The sequence below is a fragment of the Aspergillus steynii genome (genome assembly GCF_002849105.1).
Source record: "Aspergillus steynii IBT 23096 chromosome Unknown P170scaffold_4, whole genome shotgun sequence".
Classification (NCBI taxonomy): Eukaryota; Fungi; Ascomycota; class Eurotiomycetes; order Eurotiales; family Aspergillaceae; genus Aspergillus; species Aspergillus steynii.
This window is the reverse complement of record NW_020194401.1, coordinates 3,113,397-3,131,428: the sequence shown is the minus strand read 5'-3', so window position 1 is coordinate 3,131,428 and position 18,032 is coordinate 3,113,397. Positions and strand designations below refer to the sequence as shown.

Sequence of the window (18,032 nt, the reverse complement as noted above, 5' to 3'; positions counted from 1 at the left end):
TTAGTGCACGCAGCGACTCCGGCGTAACTTGGCTCTGCAATCCCATTGAAGAAGGTGCCCCCCTCCACGCGGGACTTGCCCAACACCCTCTCCTTCTCCTCAGCTCTGCCTTTCTTCCACCTCACTCTTCTCCTCCCTGCAAGACTTCCCCCGTTGATCTACTCTGCTAGTTCCCTCTTTCGGTCTTGAGATCCCTCCATGGAGCATGCATCCACGAACGATAGCTTGCTTTCCGGCGTACCAGCTTCTTACGATAATATCCCTGCAAATCTTCCATTTTCTTCCTCACTCTGCAACCCATTGGGCTTTGCTCGCTGGGCGTATGACTCCTCCCCATACTGCAATCTAGTTCAATCCTTTTCCGCGTTGAGATCATCATCTTCATCCACGCATGGTCCCCCTACCCCTGCCGATTCGAAAAGTGAAATCGACGAAGAGGAGAGGCAGAATCCGGAGCCTATTACCCATGGTTTGAATGCAGTACCTCATTTCCAGGTTTGTCTCTCGCCATGCTAAAAGTTTCAATCAATTCTCCCATCTTGGTGCCCTCTAACTGCACTATTTGCATAGTTCCACACCACTCCCCTGCGGCTAGACTCTCTTGATGTTATGACTTTAGACAACGAGGACGTACTCTTCTACTTTGGCGTACTTGCAATAAAGAAGCTCCTGTTGCCTCGGTTTCATTTTACCAATACTGGACAGGGCAGCTCTTGGGGAGTCACGCTCACCATATATGGCCACTCAATCACCAGGTTACAAGACGACGAGGCCCAAGAAAAGGCCAAAGTGGAGGTGTGTCGCGAGGCTCTGGATAGGCTTAGGGCTGAATACCCTGAATGGATCCTCCCTAAAGTGCCGATCGACTGGTCTCCTGGGCTTGATTGGAACTGGACTGAGCTTTTACACGGTAAGATGCATACCATATCGTCGGTTGGACCTTCTAACAGTTCATACTCAGATTACTGCCTCTTCAATGGGCTTCAGTCGCCAAAGTACACGAAGTACTTCCATGGGAAGGGATACCGTCACGAGGCTGAAGTCGGGGGCGTGACATACTTTGGAGCTCTCAAGTCCTATCCCGAGGAGACTGAGTCGCAGAACGCCACAGCGCTGAGGGCTTTACACAAATCGCTGATATCGGCGCAAGGTTCATTTCGTAATGCGCTGGGGCCGCTCACATTGCAGAACTCCTACAAGGATTTGCTGAAACTCGTCCCAGGACTACGTTCATACGCAGAAAGATACCCCAAGCGAAATGCCAGAGTCGCCTATAAACGAATGACACGAGAATGCAATGGATTACGTGCCGTCCGTGAGAGAGCATGGGCAAGAAAAAAGCAGCTACGAAACAACAGCCAGTGGTCGAAGAACGCAAACCTACTTCCAGTATTCAACTGCAGGATTGCAACAATCGACGTGCCTGTCCAAAAAGAAACGAGCAGATGGCCAGTAAACCCGCAGCAAATCAAACAGAAGCTTGCGGGGGTGGAAGGTCACATTGAAAGGCTTCGAAGTAACGTCTCCCTGTTGATAACAACATGCTGATATGGTTGCTAATAATCCATATCTTTGTGTCCTTCCAACGCTGGAGGGGCCGTTCAAACTTATGTATTTCTAGGAATATGCCATCTTCTCTCTTTGGAATATCCCGAAATCCAAGTCCAACGATTAAATGAAAATACTACCGCCGCCGAGAGATACTACTACGCCGCAGCATTCTTCCAGAAGGATCCGTTCCTCGCTCGTGCCGGGGCCATTGGGAAGGTCTGCTTTGCGAACTGCACCTACGGCGATATCGAAGAAATGTGTGCCGAGCGAGTGGCTCGGTACCTTGTCGATATGGTGAAAGAGGACATGCTGTTAGAAAAAGCCGCGGCCAGGGCCCGTCATGACCGAGAGCAATGGGGAACGCGTGCTCTGAAACGGGCGATGCCTAGAGGTTGTTACCTTGACTCGATGCAAATTGACTAGGTAAGCATACTCTAGGGAACTACGTCAATTCCTTCCAAGAAAAGAAAAGAAAAACGGTGGGCAATGGACGCTTTCTGTGCCGAAGGGTATTCTGCTAACAAATGCTTTTCTTTCCCAACATTTAGGATCCATTAATGATACAAATGATGGCGAAGACATTGATTGGATTTGGGCTGGTTGATTTCTGTATTGTGAGAACAATGTAGTCTCCTGTTTTTCTTGTTTCCAGCAGCCAGGACAAGGAGAAAAGCTGAAGGGAAAGGATTAAGAGAGAAAGAAGAAAAAAAAAAAAAAAAAAAAAAAAAAAAAAAGGAGAGAAAAGGGGAAGCCAAGCAGAAGCGCGAGACAGAAAATACTGAGGCAGGACGAGTCGGAAACAAGACATGAACACGAGTAGCTTCTCAATTCATAAAACCATTTCCAGAGAGGAGTCGTCAAGGAAGAAGACCAAGACCTCGTGGGTAACGCCATGAAAAAAAAAAAGCACAAAGACAAAGGAAAAAAAGAGAATCAAGGAGAAGCTCGAAAGGAGAGGAAGATGAGAGGCCAGGGTGATAATCTCAAGTATTAAGATGAAGAATGACTAACGCTAGACGAATATCACGCAGTATGTGTGGCCCATGGGAAGCGATAGAGACAAGAATTAACCGATAATGGTAGTAAGAAGTAGTAGTAGTAGTAATAATAATAATAGGAGAAGGAAGAAATCGAGTCGAAAGGACATCAAAAGTCACAGCAAATCAGCCTGGCCACAAACAAATCCATTTCAAGGGGGGATTCAGAACGTCTCGTTGGTTCGGTAAATGAAAGGATATGCAAGAAATGGGGACACCAACGCCAGTCTCACAGACACATATCCAATATCATGGCGACAACAGCAAAGCACAGAAATAAAGATAAGGAAATAAAGGAAAAAAGGAAAAAAGAAAGGAGGAAGACTAGGAGAAAAAGAGGGGAATTTCAAAAGCAGGAAAGAAGCCGAATACCACAATGGAGGATTTAGAAATGTACAAAACAAGGAAGGGTATATGAGGAGGAATTGGATATCCGTTGGACTCGTTTACAAGCTATCGCCGGCACCGGTTTCAACACCATCGGTCGGATAGGACATGTTAGGGTCGAATCCGAAGCTGGCGGTGTCCGCGTCGGTGTTGAGAAACGTGTCAAAGTCGAAATTCTCCAGAATATCAGGATTCTCCAGAGCGCTGAAATCAAGGTTGAAAGCAGACGCCTGCCAACGAAGTTAGCACCATTTCCATGGTACAAGCAGGGGGGTTGGGGGAAGAAGCAGCCTACATCCGGGATGCTGAGGTCGTTGAACGACTGTTGGCTCTGGTCAGGGGGCTGCTGCACGAGCGGCTGCGGAGCAGGCGCAGACGTTGGCGGCTGAGGAGCAGTCGTCGTGGCATTGGCACCGGCCTTGTTAAACGAGTTGGGGTGCTGGGGCGTAATAGGGGTAGATGGGGTGGGAGTTGGCGGATGCTCCGCTTCGGACGACGGAGTGGCCGCCGTGTTCGCATTTGCGGCGGCGTTCGTGCCCTTCTTGTTGGGTCGCTGGAATCGCGTTTAGCATATATAAAGACAGTCCTAGAGCAAAACTGTCCACTAGGGGGGTCACGAACCTTGCGACTGTCTTTCGTATCTTTCTTGCCCTTGGGTGCGGGCTTGTTAGCTTGCTGCGGCGTCGGGGGAGCGGCGCCCGTTTGAGGCGAAGCTCGACCGGCATTGCCACCGGCCGCTGGCGGCGCTTGAGGGGGAGGCATCGGGTTGTTCTGCGGAGTTCCGGTCTGAGGTTGGCTCGCCGGAGACGGTTGCGGCGCCATGGGCTGACCCTGGGGGCCCTGCTGAGGCTGCCAGCCACCACTCGGCACCCGATTATTCGCGCCCGCAGGGATCGGCTGTCCCATTTGAGGGCCGGTGAAGGCCGGGTTCGAGCTCGGGGGTCGCATGCCGTTGGGGCCTGGCATACCGTCGGGCATGCCCTTCACGAAGAATTGGCCGGCCATCTCAGGAGGCATCTGACCACCGTTGAAACTCATGGAGGCGGGCGAGGCGCGGCCCTGAGCCATCGCGTCGCCGGCACTCGGGGATCCGGGAAGGCCGGTCTGGGGCATCTTTGGCGTGCCCCTCTTCATTTGATCGTTGGGGTTCGGTGACGTGCCCGCCCTGCTGCCCTGGGGAGAGGTGCCTGGTGGCAAAGCCTGCTGCTGCCCAGGCATTGGGGGCTGGCCGTCAGGACGGGCCATGCTATCCTGCTCTTGACGAGCCATCATCAAACGCCGCTTATTCTGCTGTTCAAGCAGCATAAGCTGCATTTGATAATCCTGGAGTGCATGGTTCCCATGCTGACCGCCAGGTGTCTGCATTCCAGCCCGAACCTGGGCCATTTGACCATTGCCATAGTAATCGCCGTTGATCGGGTACATACCCTGGCTATCTGGCATGGGTACCAGATCCGTCTGGTTTGGCATGACACCGGGATTCATCAAACCATTCGGAATGCCCTGGTTATTCAATGCTGAGCGTGAGTGGTGAAGGGCTAAATTCTGAGCATATACCTGGATAGATTTCTGCTGCTGACCACCAGCAGGGCCCGATTGTGGGAAAGTGGTTTGGAACTGGGCCGGATTCATCGTCCGTGGGCCGAGACCGTTCTGTTGCATCAAGATCGCTTGAGTGTTCGCTTGGGCAGGCATGCCCTGGCCTTGACCCCGTCCATTGGGTGCCAATTGCTGACCATTCATGTGTGCGCCTTCAAGCCGGGGTCGCTTCGACGGGGAGGGAGCGTTTTCTGCCGAGGACGGGGACTGCGGGCGGTGGCCGTTCATGTCGATGTCGGAGTGTTCTCGCTGCATCTGCTGCATCATTTGCACCTGCTGGTTCTTGTGGAGCTGCGCAAGCTGCTGCTGAGAGCTGCAGATGATCATACAAGTTAGCCCGTCGATCTCGCAGTTTGCTTTGCGGTGGGAATATCAAAGATATCAGGGTAAAGCATACAGGCCAGTAGTCGTGTTGTTCTGCAGCACTGTCTTCTGAAGGTTGGGAGGAACCACCCCATTCCGACGAATGTTCATCTGTCCCATTTGTCCGGGCATCATGGGCTGCTGTCGCAAGAGCTGATTATGCTGCTGTTCTCTGAGACGCATCAAGTTCTATTTATGGTCAGCCATGCCTCTTCTTTTCCTTTCTTTCTCTTTCCTTCTACTTATTCTCTTTCGCTTGAAACACCGGATGAGTTGCGCGACGATGGTGCGTACCTGGTTATGCTGAAGATATTGCCTCACATCATTGCTGTTCCCTTTCTTGCGCTGGGCCCAGAAGAAATCCCAGAAGAGACTAAACCAATCCAAGAGAAAAGGGGACTGCTGGCCTTCGCTAGGAAGGTTGGGGCGCGGGAGGTCATCAGGAATTTTCATTTTCTCTCCGTCTTTTCCATCCGTCATCATGGCATCGCCATCAACTCCGTTCACTTCGTTATCACGACGATGGCCGGGACTCGACTTGATTGGGGGTTCCGTGCTGAGTTTCATTGCATCGTCCTTCAGGAGGGCCCTGGCACAGTCGTGGTAGCCGCGCTTGAGAAAATAGTCATAGATGTATGTGTTGAGATTGTTGATCATTTGCTCGGAGATGTTATTCATGGTTCCGTCGTTACGGGGAGCTGCAGAGCCGTTGTTGACCATTGGGACGCCCCCGACGGGGCCCCCGACTCCGGGGTTCATCCCAGCGACGTTCATTTGGTTCATGGTGGCACACGGGGCTCAGCCACCCTCACCTTATGCTTGTCCTCGATGAAGAGCGTTGGAACTAGAGTTTTTCTTCAACGCGCATCCACCGTCTCGAGGCGAGGGAGCTCACCACAAGGTAAGACGAGGAGCGCGTGGCAGGCGTGATATGGAAGGGTAATCCAACAGAGAGGCGGAGTCACCGATGTTTCCAGCCCTAGAGAGAGAGAGGAAACCAGTTAGATAAGAATGCGCGAGCGGTTTGGTGCAAAGGCTTGGTGCTAAGAGACATGGCAACATGGCATCTCGATAGGGTTCATGGCAAATTGACCGATGTCGGAAAAGAATCCACTAGATCGATGACAACGCAGAGGCAGGGTGTTGCGATGATCACCTACAGGGAGACAGGTGTGATCCGCTCAGGAGCAGAATGCGAGATAGGGAAAACGAAAGAATCTGACGTTGCTTTCACGGCGCAGGACGGAGCAAGCCACCGCAGAAGAAGAAAGATTATAAAAAGGAGGGGAACAGAGTGAAGGAGGGAAAAGAAAGAAAAGAAAAGAAAAAGAACAAAAAGTCTAGAAGGAGAGGATGAGAGAGGAATCGGTTCAAACGATCCAGCGGAAAAATGCGCGGTAGGATCAACCGGGGGGAGGGCGGCGAACAAGCGACACAAGAGCAGACGGGAACGGCGTTTAGGAGAGAGAAGAAAGTAAGAGGAAGACCGAAACCCACTGGAAAATTGAAGCAGCCGAAAAGTCCCAGATGACAAGAGCGACTGTCAGGTCCCTGCAGAAAAGGGAAAGGGAGACACGGCGAGACCCGGTCAGGATAAGTTAAGGTGGTGGAGGGGGGGGGGGGGGGGAGGGAGGCGAAGGTCAGGACAAGGTGTTGCGGTGGATCTGAGGTGTTCTGGTGGGTGGGAGGACGTGGATATCAGGCGCGGTGCCTGGAGTGCTGGGCTGTTCAATCACTGCCGGCTGGGCGTGAATCGCTTGTTCGGCGCGGATTATCTCTCTCGGAAGCCGGCGGGAGGGCTGGGAGATGCCGCTGTCTCGCGTATTTCTGAGCATGCACTCCGATAGTACGGCGGGAGATCGTGAGATGGTACTTACTCCGATAGACGTGATGAGAGGCGATCCTCCTAGAAAAATGGAGGTTTGCAATTGAAATCAAGATGCGAAGTTGCTGGTGAATAAACAATCACCGTGAGCGATGCAGAAAAAAAAAGAAAGGGAAAAGGAAGGAAAATGAAAAGGCAGGGAATTGCGACCCAAAAGACCGACGGAGAAAAAAAAAAAAAAAAAGAGGCAGGGCAGAATATCTGATTGTAGGTTGTAGTACTTAGTAACCTGCCATAGTAGGAGTAATGATGGCGTAGAAATGTTCTCCCGACCAGTGGTGCAATACAATGGACCGGGTGGGTTGAGGTTCAATTCCCTCCTCCAGAGATGCAGACGGAAAGATCAAGATTTCGCGCGCACCATGAATTCTCACTGGGAGTCGAATGATTTCAAACAAATGCAAGCCAGACAGCGGGATGAGCGAGGAATCAACCTGACGAGGCGTTACAGAAGGACGGATGGATTGATGGATCGAATCGATCCATTGGATTCCAGCGCGTACTTCCCAGAACGGCATCGGCCTCGACGGGTATGGCGCATCACGTGGTGCCCCTCCGGCGGATTAGAATTTCCTCTGTAGATCATTTTCATCGTTGCGGATTGCTTTGCTGCTCCTTCTGCTCCTTCCCCGGACTGTGGATCGGTTGGGAATTCAATTCGAATGTCCATGTTTCATGTTCTATACACTCTCGCGGAGGCTATCCCGGTCTTCTCTCGTCACCATCCGACCGTATGCCTCCCGTCAGACATGCTTATGCTTGACGCGATCTCGATTTTTATGTATGCATCATAACAGAAGTAATGAATGTCTGCCGTGTCTAGCCTGTCACAGTCGGATGACTAAGCTGGCATAAGGTTCCCTGGCGATCATCGCTCTAGTTTCCTCGAGCTATATAAAGTAGATCTTAATTCTTCTACACTTCATGGCGGTCTCTTCACTGAACATGGACTATGGGTTTTTGCTCAATTCAGTCAACTATTACCCCCCAGCCTACTGACCGCTACTTAAATCAACTTCCCTACATTTAGCCAGGAGTTTGTAAGAAAAAATAACCTTCACGAGAAACATATCCACATATGTTCCCTCCTTCATTCTGCGTTCAGAGTGGCAGCTCAAATATATCACACAAATCATATTCACACCTAAAGAGAAGAGATAGCGGTATGTATTGGTTGTACCAGCTTCACGGGGGAAATTTGTGGTTAGAAGAAGAAATAAATTAAGACCCAAAACGCGAGAACACCATACGCCACATGATGTTTATACTGTCACCATTACTGAAGAGAAACCCCCGTCTACTCTTCCTCCGGGGGCATTTCATCCTCGATATACCTCACCAGAGACACCCGCATTTCCGTTGTATCGTCACCCCGCAACACGTCACTAACAAAGTGTGCTTCGACCTGCATTTGCACCTAGACAGGGGAGTTAGCCAAGGAATCCGCGGTTGGGGCTAGCCACAGGTCCGGACGAGAAAAAAGGAACCCCTCAGATCCATTTACTAACCATTTCTAATGCGCCTCTGAGAACTCCACACAGAATATTGGAGAACCATAGCTCGTCCTGTGCCCTACCATCGTCGGGCAATTCCACGAAATCGGCCAAAGGATTCTCGTCGAAAACCAGTGAGAATTGGTTATTGTCGCTGGTCCAGTTGGTCACGGTGGGCGTGACGTTGAGGAATATTTTGAATCCGACCTGTCTCGATGTAATACTTGTTAATTCCCGAACGAAAAGCCCACAACGTGGAGAAGCTCGTGCGCACACGGAATTCGTACCTTGGCGATCATATCTGCTGTCTCTCGGAAATTCGCACATCGGCCAACGCCCGACTTGGCAAGGAAGTCTTCAATAAGTCGCATCCCAATGTTGTATCCCATCTTGTCCAGTTGCTTGTTCACTTCCTGGTAATTACTATCGTAATCCTGACATAACTGCGCAACGATTGTCCCGTAAGTCAATGTCACCAGCTCCGCATTGACCTTGTCAACCCTTGTCCTAGAAAGCATTATCATAGATGTTAGTCTCGAAGAACATGGCACCGAGCTCCCCAGTTTGGTGGTGAAGTGTGGGGAAAGAAATAACGGCATTCAGCTTACTGACTTCCATAGCCTATATGAGAGATATATTGTTAGTACTATGCCAATTGAAGACGTCATCCCCAGGGTTCAAGAACATGCGACGTACTCTTCTCCGATCCTTGAGGCCTTTGTAGTAGACATGTTTACCGGGTTGTAAGCCAGTAGATTCAGCAGATCGCGGGTATTAGACGTGCCCTTGAGAGATCAAGTCTTGTCCAGATAGAAAGTAGATCAGGGTTAGTTAGGCACTTGGTTATATTTTCGAAACAACGTTGTCAGAGCACATTCCTCCCCGCGCAGTCAGTGGAGCGATGGGGGGAGGAACGGAGGGCGGAGCTTCGCGCGGCTGGTGGGCCGGATTTCGCGTTTGGCGCGGCTAATCATTCGGCCATTCCGCGTCTACGCAGAAGTCCGCATCGATGCTCCCGTCGTCAGAAACATTAACACTGACTGCTACGCTTCTCCCCCTTCGTTCTTTCTTTGAACCTCACCCCCGCCCCAGTCTTTGTTTTCTCTCACGGGCTACGCCTCCGTACTGGGATGATGTCTGGAGAAAAGCGACCCGCCCAGACGGCATTTGGTTCATCTAACCAGGTCGTTGTGAAGCGAAAAAAGTCCGACGCCGATCTCAATGACGGTACAGCTGTTGTCAAGAGCTCATCGCAAAATGGAGCTCTAGTACAATCGGTATGTTCTCGTCTGAGCCAGCACGCCATAGGGTCATTCTTGTACCGGGATATCGCTAATACGAAGTCCAGGTTCCCCGCACCAGTGGGCTGGATGCCCCGATTATGGAGCTTTCAGGTGAGAATTGTTACGTTCGAAATCTACGATCCTTAAGATACTTGTACTAACAGAAAGTCTTGTAGGTCATTCGGGCGAAATCTTCTCCGTGCGATTCGATCCCACCGCGCAGCACATAGCGTCCGGCTCAATGGATAGATCCATCAGTACGTTACCCGCCGAGAGCCTTTGCAGAACCCCTACATAGTGCGACCGTCGCTAAATGCTACGTGAACAGTGCTCTGGAATACCTACGGACAATGCGAAAATTATGGCGTTCTTTCAGGTCACCGAGGAGCCGTCCTTGACCTGCAATGGTCCCGCGACTCCAAGACGATCTTCTCCGCGTCGGCAGACATGACAATTGCAAGCTGGGACTTGGAGACCGGGCAAAGAATTCGCCGCCACGTCGGTCACGAGGAGATTGTCAATTGCCTTGATATCAGCAAAAGAGGGCAGGAGCTCCTGGTTAGCGCCAGTGACGACGGCTGTGTAGGAATATGGGATCCGCGACAAAAGGACGCGGTCGAGTACTTGGAGTCTGAATTACCCATCACTGCGGTGGCCTTATCGGAGACGGGTAATGAAATATACAGTGGTGGCATTGACAATACCATCCACGTCTGGGACCTGCGCAAGAAGGCCGTGGCATACTCGATGGCGGGGCACATGGACACGATTACCTCTCTCGAAATCTCACCCGACTCGCAAACTCTACTATCCAACTCCCACGACTCGACCGTACGCACCTGGGATATCCGACCCTTCGCGCCGACGAATCGCCATATCAAGACCTATGACGGTGCGCCCGTCGGTCTGGAGAAGAACCTCATCCGTGCAAGCTGGGATCCGAGTGGTGAGAAGATTGCCGCAGGAAGCGGTGACCGAAGCGTGGTTGTGTGGGAGACCAAGTCTGGAAAACTGTTATACAAGCTTCCGGGCCACAAAGGAACTGTCAATGACGTTCGGTTCTCACCCAACACCGAGCCTATCAGTAAGTCAAAGATGCGCCTGTCCAGAATCACCTCTACATCTTTACTAACCTCCATCACAGTTGTCTCCGCATCGTCTGATCGAGGCCTTATGCTGGGTGAACTGGGCAAGTGAGGCGGCTTCAGATCTAACAACCTAATAGCGGACCCGGGAACCCGTTTCAAAACCGCAGCATTTCTCTTGATACCACCCAACATGACCGAATTCAAATTTCCATGAGCTGGCGGGACATCGGGCGCTCTTCCGACAACAGAACCGACTGCTTGCTAAGCCTAGCGAAACTCGAAACTCCATTCCTCAGGTTCTAGAAAAGGAACCATGTATACGAGCGAACCGATGTATACGTTTGCGCTTCTCGCATGGGATAATGACCAATGGCTTAGAGTATAGGCCCACCGCGATGAGAAAATTGGCAACCTTCGCACGAACCCTGTCTGGGCATACATTATATTTTCGCAATGATGTTTGCAATGTACCATGTATCTTGAAATGTAACTAATTCTGTACCCATCAGTCGTCCGATTAGCAGCGCTCTGTATACTACATCCACCCAATCCAGGACTCAGTCTACCGAGGACCCCGTGCTTTCGTCCGGAAGATTGCGAGCGACGAACCACCGTAAGGCGACTACCTCCTTCGGGACTAGTCGGGTCTGTAATTAGAATCTCTCGCTATCGCCATGACATCCACAGTTTCAAGTCGGTCGTCAGCTTCTTGGCAACAATTGGTTGGCCGACCGCGCGGACTTCGGGGGTCAGGAGTGAGACTGCAGGAGTCAAGAATCGTGCATATTTCCATGTGCTGGTATGCGGGCATGATTGAAGCAGGGGCACTCGAGGGTCGACCGAGTCCTTTGGAGTCGACCTTGCTAAACCTTGCCAGATAACCAACGACAGGCACGGAGAAGTGAGTACTAGTAGTAAGAAGGTACTGCGTACAGCCCCTGGGAATCGGCTGGACCAACGTGGGTCATCCAGGGGTAAGTCACCTCCGGGCCGGACTAGTCGATGGCTCTCCGTCTTACCTCCCCTCCTTCTCTCCTTCATTTCCTGTCAATCAATTTATCTTTTTTAGTGTTTGTATTTTTTTTTATTGATTTTCTTTCTGTTCTTTCTTTTGGCGCATCGTGATCTCTGCTTCTAGTATCCTTGATACCAGTCATTCGGGTTCCCACCGTTCGTCTTTCCCGAGATATCAGCCCAGTCGTTATTATCTATCATTATCTATCATCCTTGGGTGGCCTGGAGCCCCTGTCCTTTCGTTTGCTATCTTGCCCTTCTGCTCCTTTTCTCTCTCTGTCTTTCTTGGAAATTCCCCTCACATTCTTTCCGATCCCCGTGAAGTCCTATCCCCAGGTTCTCCCTTCTTTGGAATACCTATACCTATCGCCAATGCTGCTTCTGGCGTCCCTCGCTGCCTCTTCCGTCCTCATTATGAATGTATAGCTCCGCCAATCTCTTCCGTCGCAACCACAGCTTGACAGCCTTGACCGGCGCATTGCGCTCTCTCCCCCTTTTTAAAACCTCCAATTTGATTTATTCCTTATTTGTTTTCCCCATATCACCAGACGTTCCGCTTTAGGCAACTGTCGTCGCCTTCAGGACATCCCCCGATATTTGTGTTTTAACGGATGCGGAAGTAGGCATAGAACCATACATGCCATTGAATGCCAAACTCGGCCGTGAACTGAACAACAAAATTTTGCTATAAACAGCGCGCCTGAGCAGACCTTTTGCGAATCGATCCTACTCTCTCATCAGCTCATGTCTCAATGTTCCCATCCAACTGAAATACCCCTCGACATGGAATCGGTTCCGCGGTCTCTATCAGGATCATCGCATCCGAACGCTTTGGGGTCGCCCACAGTGGTCACCTCATCCTTCAGCTCGAATAATAATCGCGCCGGCGCAAATGAGCAGTCTCTCGCCTCGATTGATCTCGGCAACCATACCAGTCCCGAACAGCAAATTCCCACCGATCGGTCTTCGCATCGAAATAGTCGGCAATCGCGAAGACTTACATTGCATCGCTCTGCAGCCAATGGTTTAGCATTCGCATTTCCGCCACGGAGTTCGTACGTCCAAATTGATCCGCAGTCGACAACGGAAGAAACCCAGTTGAGCGATAGATTGGGTCAAGGACCACAAGCCGAATCCCAGCGACATGCGTCTGGGCATCGCAGTTATCGTCCTCGGTCATGCGCATCTTTATTGAAAGAAAAGAGCACTCGGAGAAGGCTCATTACATTGATCACGTCTGCAGTCTTTCTTATTTTTGTCCTCGCTTTGTGTAAGGCCTGCTTCTCGTACATGTCTTTGGAAATAGGGTGCTGACTGGGCTTTTAGATCTTGCATTTGCTGTTTCACACTCAAACCTGGGACGAGAACTGCATATTCTCCTGGTCTTCATGATCCTAATCCTCGCCATTGTCTTATGTCATTCATTGATTCGCTTTATCATGGTTGTCTTGCGAGATCCGAGGACGCTCGCCACCAATCGCATCCCCAGTAGGGCAGGACCTGCCGGTTACGCGCAACCAGAGCGTCCTATCCCTGTTGTTCTTGCCGGCGACGAGGAGGCTTTAACCGAAAGCCAAGGTCCCAGTCGGGAAAAAGTCACCGTACCTCCTCCAGCATATGGACTCTGGAGAGAGAGCGTGGTAAGTGTTGGCCCACACGTTCGATGGCCTAGACCTTCACTCTTCAGCCGGGGTTCTAATTGAGACGATTACAGAGAATAAACCCAGATTTATTATATTGGCAACGAGTCGACCAGAAGGCGCAGTCGAAGTCAAAGCGCACGAGTCGAGCGGACCAATCCTCTAACAGCAAAGCTACGGCCCCACGGCCGCCTAGCTATACCTCTGACAATGGTATTGACTATGTTGTTGAAGCACAACCGCGGTCATTCTCACATTGGAACATTCCCGAGGAGCCTGAACATCGTTAACCACCATTACATCAAATCATGCATTTCTGTTTCAAGCGAAATTCGAGGAGACTTGTTGCATCGTCTATTCTGGAGTTTTTTTATTCTTTTTTTTTTCGGAAGATATCCTTGGTTTTTTTTTTTTTTTATACATGTATATCTCTGTTTTGTTCTTTTATTTTCAGCACAACTATGTGATTGAAGCGGGCGTTATTCTATGGTTGTACAAGCTTTGAACCATTTGCATTAGCAGCGAGTGATGTATGTATATAGTGTCAGTGTTTAGGATTTCTGATAAATTGATTTGAGCGTGATTAAATTTTCCCACGTACATAATACTAGTAGTCAATTGTGCCAAATATTCGATAGTATATATTTGCGGCTATCATTGGTGGACGCCCCGCGGAGTAGCATATCTGGCCCTCCCTCACGTGCGACACAGCTGCCACCACCAAATGGCGACCCCCCAAACATTCAATGAACCCTTCTCGAGACCAAATTCCCCAACACAAGCCTTGTGGTAACGCTCGGGACTTCATCACGCTCCCATGTTATCTTCAGCCATCCCATTACTGCGGTAATGCGCTCGAGATGCTGGTCCCAAATGTTTGACTATCGCTCAACATGGACGATAACCTGGGCCTTGCTCCTGTCGCTATGGCTTTCCCTGGCCCAGGGTATGAGGACGGAAAAGATCCATGAACTCAGGTGTGTATTCCGCGTCCTGCGTCCTCCGCGACTCTCTCCAGCTGAAACTGACGGATCGGACGCGGTTGGTGCTGTAGGAAGGAGACACAGCATATGTTCTACCACGGATTTGAGAACTACCTCGAACACGCCTTTCCTGAAGATGAATTACGTCCACTCTCCTGCAGTCCATTGGTTCGCGATCGAGAAAACCCAGGACACGCCGAGCTGAACGACGTGCTAGGAAATTATTCCCTGACCTTAATAGACAGCCTGTCGTCGCTTGCGATCCTCTCTTCCAGTGGCGATGATGGCAAACGCGCTTGGGGGTATTTTCAGGATGGTGTGAAGGACTTTGTTCGGCTCTATGGGGATGGGTCTGACGGCCCTGCTGGACAGGGCGAAAGGGGAAGGGGATTCGATCGGGACAGCAAAGTCCAGGTTTTCGAAACCGTGATTCGTGGGCTAGGTACGAAGATCCTCTCTCGACTGGCTGCTTCGTCGTTCGTCGCTCACATCGCTGTTTTGTAGGCGGTCTACTCAGTGCGCATCTCTTTGCCGTGGGCGATCTTCCCATTGCCGGTTACAATCCTCCGGAGACAGAAGCGACTTACGCGAAGGCTTGGGATAAATCCAACTTCCCGGATGACAGTCGCGGGATAGAGTGGGAGAACGGGTTTTTCTACGATGGTCAGTTTCTGCGACTTGCCGCGGACCTGGCAAACCGCATTATACCGGCATTCTACACGGAAACAGGTCTTCCCTACCCCCGGGTAAACCTGCGTTACGGAGTACAACGGCAGCCATTTTACGCGAATTCGCCTTTGAATGTTGAACCATGCCACCACCCCGACCAAGAATACTGTCAAAAGAAACGCCATTCGGCACCGCCCGAGATCACGGAGACATGCAGCGCTGGCGCTGGCAGCTTAGTCCTCGAATTTACTGTCTTGAGCAGGCTCACGGGAGACGGACGATACGAGGAGCTGGCAAAAAGAGCCTTCTGGGCAGTGTGGGAGAGAAGAAGCGAAATCGGGTTAATTGGTTCGGGGATTGACGCCGAATCGGGCAGATGGGTTCACTCATATACGGGGGTAGGTTGTCCCTTGTTTGAAAGCGCGAATTGGAACGACGACCAGAATTAACCTAACCCGACTTCGTAGATTGGTGCTGGCATCGACAGCTTTTTCGAATACGCGTTCAAATCCTACGTCCTACTGTCTTCAGGCGATCGGCCTCCGCACGATCTAGACAGTCCGTGGCATGCATTTGATAATCATTTCGGCCCTCTGAGCGAGTATGAGCACTCAGCAGACGCCTTTCTGCAAGTGTGGCACGAGTCCCATGCGGCGATCAAACGTCATCTATACCGAGGAGAGGGCTATCAACACCCCCATTTAATCCAAGGAGACGTCTTCACTGGCGCCACACGAGCGTTCTGGATCGACAGCCTGAGCGCCTTTTATCCAGGACTTCTGACGTTGGCAGGAGAGCTCGACGAGGCCATCGGAATCCACCTTTTGCCGACGGCCGTCTGGAATCGTTTCTCCGGCCTCCCCGAGAGGTGGAATGTTGTCACCGGCAATGTTGAAGGCAATCTAGGCTGGTACGGCGGCCGCCCGGAGTTTGTCGAGTCTACCTATTACCTCTACCAAGCCACCAAGGACCCATGGTATTTGCACGTCGGCGAAATGGTGCTGCGGGACCTTAAAAGACGATGCTGGACCAAGTGTGGATGGGCGGGTCTTCAAGACGTCCGCAATGGCGAGCTTAGTGACAGGATGGAGAGCTTTTTCCTGGGAGAAACTACCAAGTATATGTACTTGCTCTACGACCCGGCACACCCTCTGAACAACCTGGATCAGCCATTCGTCTTTTCTACCGAAGGACATCCCCTCATTATACCCAAGAGCACGACTGGAACGCAACGCCCTCAGCAGCAGCCGTCGCAACAGTCGCAGCAGCAGCACAAGGATTCCGTTTGTCAGTCAGCACCCTTGCCCCCAACCTTCGGCTTATCATCCACAGCAGCGCGGCCCGATGTCTTTCATGCTGCGACTCTGGCCCGCTTACACCTGATGCCAAACCGAGGGTCGGCAGAAGGACCTCTCCTGGACCACGCCAAGGACCACCCAAGCGTGTCCATGTCTGACCTGTCCTCACCAACCAACTATACCTTCTTCCCGTGGACCTTGCCACCTGAGCTGGTCCCGTTCAACGCGACGAGCTCTCCCATGACTGTTCGGCCCACGCTAGATATTTCATTCCCAAGCATCCCTGGCATGGTACTGGGATCGAACTCCCTGGAACGGATTCGGGAGGGCATTCTCATCAAAGCCATCAGCGGACTGCGGTTAAGCATGGTGCAAGACGTGCCTTCTCAGGATGCGCCGGAGAACCCGGCGGAAGACGAGTTCCGGATCCAGGTGATCAACAACGTGCCGCTTGGAAAAGATGAGAAGGTATTCCTCTCGCGAGAGATCACATTTGATGTCCTGGATCCCACCGATCCGAACTTCACCCGCTTGCGTGACTCCTCAATGATTGACATCGTCATTGACGTTATCCCAGAAACCGTCCGTCGACGAAACGATTCAAATGATCGTCAAGAACCGGCTGCGGCAGAAAATGGCCAAAACCCCATCATCCACGAGTCCGCCACGTCCACCGACGATAAACTCGGCTACATAGATCCCTCTTCGCCGAGCATGAGAAGCGTACTGTCATCTCTGATGAATTCGGTCTCTGCGTTGCTTCGCGACGACCCTCAAGCGCATCTATCCTGGTCGTCGTCGTCCCCGAAACAACCGTCGCTGCGACTGGCCTTACCGGCCGCCGTCTCCTCTGGTTTAGGGTCTGCTCCTCTACCGGAAGTGGGCGATGCCACTACATTTTCGATCACAGGCGACCCCGCCAAGACCCGTCTCTCCTGGTCTACGGTCTATCTCGCCGGGGAGCTCTGTGATCAGCGCATCCCGCGGGAGATCGCGCAAAGCCACCAAGTGCTGGTGGTCAAACGTGGCGGGTGCAGCTTTTCGCAAAAATTGCGGAACATTGCAGCATACCCGCCATCACGTCATGCGCTGAAGCTCGTCATTGTGGTCTCGTCTGACGAGCCACCGACGGACGAGGCTTCGGAGCCCAATCCCACATCTTCGTCCCCGACCTTGGCCGCCATCCGTGCAGGGCCATATCTCGCTCGACCCTACCTCGATGAGACCCAAATGTCCACCGGGGGGACGCCTCGGCGCCATCTAATCAGTATGCTGATGGTTGGCGGGGGCGACGAAACTTATGAATTGTTACGGCGCGCGACTGGCATCGGCATCAAGCGGCGATATACGGTGCGGTCGCAGGGCGTTCCGATCAATAATTTGTACGTTATTTAGTAGATTACTGCTGGGTTTCTTGTATAGTTTGTAGTTGGATAGATTATTGAACATATTGTTTAATCAGTTCATTTTAGTCAATCCGTGCGTGCTCGTGCCTGGCCAGGCATCACGCCCATTCCGTGCAGGTTTAGTAATCCACGTCTCAGACGTCAAGAACTGCAGAGCCAACTGAAAAGGGAAATCTCATGATCGGAATATCCCAACAGAAATTCAAGTGTACAGCATACCAGTCTCTTCTGAAGAGCGAAGGAAGGAGCGGAAAGAAACAACCGCCAGGCTTTTATCGATAAGAGGCTGAAGGCGGGGCACGAGACTCCACGTGAATCCCGCCGAATACGGAAGCC

General features: G+C 51.5%; 6 protein-coding genes across 6 annotated transcripts; 4 read left to right on the top strand and 2 right to left on the bottom strand.

Moving 5' to 3' along the window:
- Positions 1–591: 591 nt before the first annotated feature.
- P170DRAFT_356386 (uncharacterized protein) lies at positions 592–1,974 on the top strand (the record flags this gene model as incomplete). The annotated part of the gene is made up of 3 exons (XM_024844147.1): positions 592–910; positions 962–1,516; positions 1,622–1,974. Coding segments are annotated over 3 exons (1,227 nt in total), but the record flags the coding sequence as incomplete, so codon positions are not given.
- A 1,060-nt stretch (positions 1,975–3,034) lies between these two features.
- somA (putative cAMP-dependent protein kinase pathway protein (Som1)) lies at positions 3,035–5,720 on the bottom strand (the record flags this gene model as incomplete). Its single annotated transcript, XM_024853296.1, has 5 exons — positions 3,035–3,205; positions 3,271–3,528; positions 3,597–4,887; positions 4,972–5,126; positions 5,232–5,720. The coding sequence occupies 5 exons, from the start codon at positions 5,718–5,720 to the stop codon at positions 3,035–3,037; spliced, it is 2,364 nt and encodes a 787-aa protein (XP_024704884.1).
- Positions 5,721–7,882: 2,162 nt separating this feature from the next.
- Positions 7,883–9,212, bottom strand: P170DRAFT_437157 (TRAPP complex core subunit BET3). Its single transcript, XM_024849301.1, has 5 exons — positions 9,012–9,212; positions 8,928–8,936; positions 8,603–8,822; positions 8,331–8,522; positions 7,883–8,239 (listed from the first exon to the last, which is right to left on the bottom strand). Exons 1-5 carry the CDS (start codon positions 9,044–9,046, stop codon positions 8,120–8,122), a joined length of 576 nt encoding a protein of 191 aa, XP_024704883.1. The 5' UTR covers positions 9,047–9,212; the 3' UTR covers positions 7,883–8,119.
- A 133-nt stretch (positions 9,213–9,345) lies between these two features.
- On the top strand, positions 9,346–11,253 carry P170DRAFT_409047 (WD40 repeat domain-containing protein). The gene is made up of 5 exons (XM_024846756.1): positions 9,346–9,592; positions 9,664–9,709; positions 9,775–9,855; positions 9,927–10,682; positions 10,743–11,253. The coding sequence occupies exons 1-5, from the start codon at positions 9,446–9,448 to the stop codon at positions 10,793–10,795; spliced, it is 1,083 nt and encodes a 360-aa protein (XP_024704882.1). The 5' UTR covers positions 9,346–9,445; the 3' UTR covers positions 10,796–11,253.
- A 1,230-nt stretch (positions 11,254–12,483) lies between these two features.
- Positions 12,484–13,630, top strand: P170DRAFT_356720 (uncharacterized protein; the record flags this gene model as incomplete). The annotated part of the gene is made up of 3 exons (XM_024844170.1): positions 12,484–12,970; positions 13,027–13,340; positions 13,415–13,630. 3 exons carry the CDS (start codon positions 12,484–12,486, stop codon positions 13,628–13,630), a joined length of 1,017 nt encoding a protein of 338 aa, XP_024704881.1.
- Positions 13,631–14,091: 461 nt separating this feature from the next.
- Positions 14,092–17,719, top strand: P170DRAFT_409041 (putative ER glycosyl hydrolase). The gene is made up of 4 exons (XM_024846755.1): positions 14,092–14,317; positions 14,395–14,765; positions 14,828–15,390; positions 15,460–17,719. The coding sequence occupies exons 1-4, from the start codon at positions 14,190–14,192 to the stop codon at positions 17,683–17,685; spliced, it is 3,288 nt and encodes a 1,095-aa protein (XP_024704880.1). The 5' UTR covers positions 14,092–14,189; the 3' UTR covers positions 17,686–17,719.
- The last annotated feature ends 313 nt before the right edge of the window (positions 17,720–18,032 follow it).

What these genes read in the sequence shown, in the direction of transcription:
- P170DRAFT_409047 (XM_024846756.1), top strand. Translation starts at nt 9,446, where the DNA reads ATGATGTCTGGAGAAAAGCGACCCGCCCAGACGGCATTTGGTTCATCT. An exon ending in CCCGATTATGGAGCTTTCAG is followed by an intron (nt 9,710 to 9,774) that starts GTGAGAATTGTT and finishes AAAGTCTTGTAG; the next exon opens with GTCATTCGGGCGAAATCTTC. An exon ending in CTCAATGGATAGATCCATCA is followed by an intron (nt 9,856 to 9,926) that starts GTACGTTACCCG and finishes CTACGTGAACAG; the next exon opens with TGCTCTGGAATACCTACGGA.
- P170DRAFT_409041 (XM_024846755.1), top strand. Translation starts at nt 14,190, where the DNA reads ATGCGCTCGAGATGCTGGTCCCAAATGTTTGACTATCGCTCAACATGG. An exon ending in GAAAAGATCCATGAACTCAG is followed by an intron (nt 14,318 to 14,394) that starts GTGTGTATTCCG and finishes TTGGTGCTGTAG; the next exon opens with GAAGGAGACACAGCATATGT. An exon ending in GGGTTCACTCATATACGGGG is followed by an intron (nt 15,391 to 15,459) that starts GTAGGTTGTCCC and finishes CCGACTTCGTAG; the next exon opens with ATTGGTGCTGGCATCGACAG.
- P170DRAFT_437157 (XM_024849301.1), bottom strand. Translation starts at nt 9,046, where the DNA reads ATGTCTACTACAAAGGCCTCAAGGATCGGAGAAGA. An exon ending in CAGCAGATATGATCGCCAAG is followed by an intron (nt 8,523 to 8,602) that starts GTACGAATTCCG and finishes ACATCGAGACAG; the next exon opens with GTCGGATTCAAAATATTCCT. An exon ending in TCAGAGGCGCATTAGAAATG is followed by an intron (nt 8,240 to 8,330) that starts GTTAGTAAATGG and finishes TCCCCTGTCTAG; the next exon opens with GTGCAAATGCAGGTCGAAGC.